Source organism: Eurypyga helias, unplaced genomic scaffold (genome assembly GCF_000690775.1).
Source record: "Eurypyga helias isolate BGI_N326 unplaced genomic scaffold, ASM69077v1 C16197593, whole genome shotgun sequence".
Classification (NCBI taxonomy): Eukaryota; Metazoa; Chordata; class Aves; order Eurypygiformes; family Eurypygidae; genus Eurypyga; species Eurypyga helias.
The window spans coordinates 1-5,296 of NW_010286159.1; the positions used below are offsets into that span (position 1 = coordinate 1).

Below are 5,296 nucleotides of genomic sequence, written 5' to 3' on the forward strand. Positions count from 1 at the left end.
CTAGCTGGAGTTAAACCACGACATAGGTGCAATAAATCTTCAGTGATCTAGTGGTAAGTATCCTTTTCTTTACACTGGGAATTAATAAAAAGTATCAAGTTTTACCCGAATTCCTGACTATCCGAAGGTTTCGCCTGACACTTCCACTTCTCCTCAAGAAGCTACGACTTCTAACAGTTTAACATTTATTTAAAAAGAAGAAAGAACATTTATGACCCTGAAGAGTTCCACATTTCAGGCTCCATCATGGCTAGTGGTATATATACGACTCATTCTACAAAACAGAGCACCATGTTTCCTTAGCTGTTCAGAAACTTCCCCCATGCTGTTTTCTGACCACCTCACCTGTGAAATCAGGCAGGGCCTTATTGTCCACCAGAAGGAGAGGCCGCACCTGCTTTTGCTCCAGAAGGTTTCTGGCTGCTGTCAGAGACGTGAAGATCTCATGTTCTGCAATGTCAAATCCCAGTTTTGTCAGCCTCTCCAGCAGATCTCTCTTGCACTCCTTTGTTGTGTTCGTCACAAATCGAATGGTAACCGGAGCGCTGCGCAGCCTGATGGACAAAGGACACAGGCAAATTGGCCACAGCATCCCACACACTCGTACGTCTGTTTGGGACTGGAAAAGGACTGTTTGTCTAAAGGCTGCAGATGAAAACTCTGTACACACCCCAGAGTACTGGTGCCACACAAGAAGGTTTTTAACTTCTGTGGACTGGAGGGTAACGTGAAACCGATGGCAAGAATTAGGGCTACCAGAACAAACCCAGGTCTCCCCTGCTTTGCGTCTACCAGGAGAAGTCTGGAGGAAAGTGGTGATTCCAGTAGTAACAAACACATCTACGATCAACAGTAAGGAGTTTGAAAAGCCTTTTCCTTCAAACTGGATAATAAATAAACCAGCCCTGTATTCTGGATCAACAGCATCCTGAACCAAAATAAATAAACAGAAGAACCTTGCTCCTAAATGAATGTGTTGAACTCCAAGCGCCGGGTGAATTTTGCAGCAGCTGTGGCTCACTCGGAGATACAGGATGCTCCAGGAGCCTGTGTCACCCCTGTGGCGATTTTGCAGCCATTTCTCTCTTTACTGAGGAACACCAATATCCCATAAAACCACATTATTGCCCTACACTTGTCAGTACATGCTACCAAACAATCAAATAATTTTAAGTGCCAATTTCAATGGTGTTCCCTTTAATTATTCCCCCACCATCACTTTCTCTGGTTGTTGCTATAGAAACGAACACTGGCATCAGGACTGCAAGGAGAACATCAGAATGAAGTTGGTCAACGCTGCAGAATCCCTTCCACCTGCCACTTCTTGCTCTTGTGTGGTCTGCTGCCCAGAAAGACACACTGACCCTTCACAACAAAGAACTGGTTAAAAAGTCACCTAGTTGCTAATAAAATGAAATTAGTTGTGGGTTTTCGATTTTCCGTATCGCCCTCAGTATTGAAAAGTAACGCTAAAAATGGAATCTATCCATTTGTTCCCTAAGAAAAAGCCGATACAGGGACTGCTGGAGCACCCATCAGCAGGCATCAAGCAGAAGCAGCAGACAAAGGAGATTGTCTTCCAATTCTACAGAAGCCATTTCTTCTGTCCAGCCCACTGCCTGGAGGTTTGGAGGTGAACAGGAGACAGGACAGATACCAAGCTTTTCTCAACAGTATCACCACTTTTTTATATATATGTGGATTTTCAAGAATGCTGACCCTCACCTGGCACACGTTTTCTCCTGTTCTCTCCACGAAACACCAGGCAGACAAGGTCCAGTGAATGAATGGGTAACGAATAAGTACCCAACACTACAGCAGTTTTTACTTCCTGGCAACTTTACAACTTTAGGAGATAAAGAATTCCACAGAATTATTTGTGAAAAGAAATGCAGAGTTTCCTGATCCCTCTGCAAACTTTTCCTCTGAGCAACAGCCTAGCTTTATAAAAATCTAAGCAGCCAGTACAACTCCACTAAAACTCCTCATCCTTAATTCAACCCTATTCCCCTCCCCTGATTTATTCTTACTGTCCCAGAATCTTAAGTCCTCCCTCCTTCACCATAATAGCATGTATCACTTTGTGTTTTTCTTCATCCATTCCAAGATATCTTCTCTGGGAAAACAGTGCCATAACACAGTACAAAGATCCTGGTGTTGCGTATCTTATTTTGCCGCTGACTAGGCCAAATTGAGTTGTTTTCAATCTCTTCACGCAATCTTTCATCAGAAGAGGTACTTAACTGTCCTCTTCATTAGCGTGTTGAAATTCTTACAAAAGATGGGCTGTACCATCAAATGTCTGTCAAGCTAAAAAAAACAACTGAGGTTGTTTACTGAGCAGAGAACCTTGAAAAATAATAAAGCAAAGCCATGGCTGAAAGGCCAAATGAAAGCAGAACTCTGCAGAGCATGCCTGGCTCAGTAGGCTAAGTTTCTCTGTCATTCCACATCAGCGCACCAGGGGAGGAAGGGCTCAGACATACATGAGGCTCCTGAGTTAAACAAAGCACAGAGGAGCAGCTGAGCTGAAGTGACTTCCGTGTACACGGGGTAATTCAGGTTAACTTAACTACTTTCCACTTTGGCTAAGGCTGCAGTCCCACATGAATTAGCAGAAACACTCTGAATATTGACTTCTTCTACCTAGAAAAGACTTAGAAAAGACCTAGAGAGTGACTTAGGAAAGCTGCAGGGGTTCAGGTGATACATGGCAACTTTTCAATGTCCAGGCCCTTTGCTGATTTCTCTTGGTATTAATGCAGGTGTAAATAAAAACTGAATTTGGGAGCTATTTGCTTATTCACAGCACCATAAAAAGGCAGAAGCTTCAGGCCCGTTCACTTAAAGAAGCGACTTCGTCCTATCAGCGCTGACGTAACCTATCAGAGGAAATCGAAAAAGGTAGCTTGCCTTTTAAGAGCTTCCTGCGCGCCTGGCACAGCTGAGTCTTCAACGTGAAGTGTGCCGCTGAGATCCACCAAGACAGCTTTCAGTGCACGCCGAGCTGCCATCCTTCCTTCCCCAGGGAAAAGGCAAATAAATGAAACAACAAAAAACTGGTTAGCAGACAATGGATAATAAAAATAAGGAACTCAGTTAAGCGCCTCATTTGTGCCAAGCCCGGTATTACTCAGAACATTACTCGCAGTATTAAATGGGCCCCTTTAGACAGAGAAATAAAAGGCAGTGTTTAAAAAAAATACATAATTGATGGGGTGGTATTTTCCCAAAGACTCTATATATGGAAATCAGGTGCTATTTGTTTTTTAAGTGCCTTTATTTGTGCGCGTCAAAAAATTCTCTAAACAAGTAAGACTGTTGGGACGAGGATCATTAGGTCCGGTATTGCTGGTTCAAGGCCTCAGCCAGCACATTTCGGCAAGTCCCATCGACACCAATGGCGCTGTTCAAGTAAAAATAAATACAATACTACCCAGTGATGACACAGTGCTCTGACGATAAAGCTCAAAACCCACTGCAAACGTAGGCATTGTCTATTTTATTTTGTAAGCGAGATCTACGGCGATCCAGCTCACAGTTCAGGTGCCCTAACTCTTAGGTTATGATGATGACCGCCCACGTCCCAGTGTGGATTTAGCCTGGAAGTGCTGAGGGCTCAAGGATATTCAGCATGCCTCCTCCTGCAAAGGGGACAGTCAAGCAGTTTTTGTACAGCAAGCTTGTGTGTCACACAAACAGGTACAGGAGACTCAGTCCAAAACGGAAGCCAGTATTCAAAGGCTAAAAGCACTGTGGAAGAAAACAGTGAGGTCAAGTGCAAGTCATCTGGCTAAACAGCTGTCTTCACAAACCAGTATGTCTCCTTAGGTGTGCTGCAAGTGCTGCATTTTGCTCCAGAAGCAAGTTTGCTGAGCTGTTTCTTAGCAAATGTCCAATACCTTTCCAGGCTTTCCTCCTGCTGTTTGTCAGACAATAAGGACTACCTGATCTGTCACCACCAGCAAGTCAACGCGATTTTATGTTGAGCTGGTCTGGGTATAGACAGCGCGTGTAACACGCCTGTACTCTTCAAAAACACGCAGAATGGTCAACACCATGATTAGACCTGCCTTAACAAATGTGTTTTTCTATCAGGACAGTTTTATCTTTGCAGACAGTTTTACCAGTGATCAAGATCATGTAAACTAAACATCTCAGGCACACATGCAGAAAACTTTGAGATTCCACTTTCATTATTCCGGCTGGTTCCTGGCAATAAGAAAAAAAAAAGCTTGTTGCACAGTATGTTTATTGCTACACAGGCCAAGATTGAAAGTCTGTGATAAAAGAGCTGATAACAGAACTCCTCAGGGAACTTCATCAATTGCAAGGGAAGAGGGCACCATCTTCTCTGAGTAAAACACTTGGTGCAGACAAAGCGCCTGAACAGAATGAAATTTGCATGACTACCTATTATCTCCATGACAAAAAAAAGCCCTCTTCCCTCAAGCATTTCATCTCTAGCACTGGGAATTTTGAGTGGTGGGAGAGATTAAAGAGAGGACTGGAAAAGGTGCTACTATATAAATTCTCTGGCCAGGCTGCAGAGCAACTGCACCCTGACTGCATGGATAGCACAACTAAGGATGGGGATAGAATATCTGAGTTTAACAGAAATGGGATTTTGCCTTTATTCCCTATATCTCCGTTAGTTCTCCTAGTCACTGTGTATTTACTCATGTAAGTTATGTGCAGACACAGCTTTCAGCATTGCTGATTTTAAGCATAAAGCACGTGGTTTAGCAAGAAAGTCCTAAAAACCTAAGTGCCTCAGTGTCCATAATTGCAGCTCAGCACATCAGGGGAACCTCACTTTCGTGCTGGCAATACAGCTACAGGAAAGGAATGAAGCCATGCGATAACACAGGCTGGTCAGGACAAGAGCGACCACCCAGTTCAACTCCCACCTGGTCTTCGGCAGTGGAACGGGCCTACATGCTGTACAGGGGTGCATCCAGATGCTCACAGCCTTTGGGGAAAGAGGCCTCGTCCCCTTGCAGGAAGGCTGGTAACGGCACACGTGTCGGGGACACAGAGGGGCTCCTCTCCATGGCTGAGGTGCCCCACACTGCCCACACATTCTTTCTCTCCCCCAGACCCCTGTGTCACCCCACAGGGCCTGCACGGCGCTGCCAGCGAAGGCCAGGCCTTTCCCTTCAGCACAGGCAGACCCTGAGGCTACAGACGAGCCCCAGCACAAGGCAACAGAGCATCCTTCAAACTGCGCTGAAGGGAGTGGGGCTGCAGGCTCCAGGGCCTCCCATCTAGCTCCAGACAGGCCACGCCGCCTCCC

At 45.2% G+C, this 5,296-nt stretch overlaps 1 protein-coding gene across 1 annotated transcript; it reads right to left on the minus strand.

The window, feature by feature from the left end:
- Positions 1–345: 345 nt before the first annotated feature.
- Positions 346–3,014, minus strand: LOC104505140 (haloacid dehalogenase-like hydrolase domain-containing protein 2; the record flags this gene model as incomplete). Its single annotated transcript, XM_010160094.1, has 2 exons — positions 2,914–3,014; positions 346–554 (listed from the first exon to the last, which is right to left on the minus strand). Coding segments are annotated over exons 1-2 (310 nt in total), but the record flags the coding sequence as incomplete, so codon positions are not given.
- Positions 3,015–5,296: the final 2,282 nt, after the last annotated feature.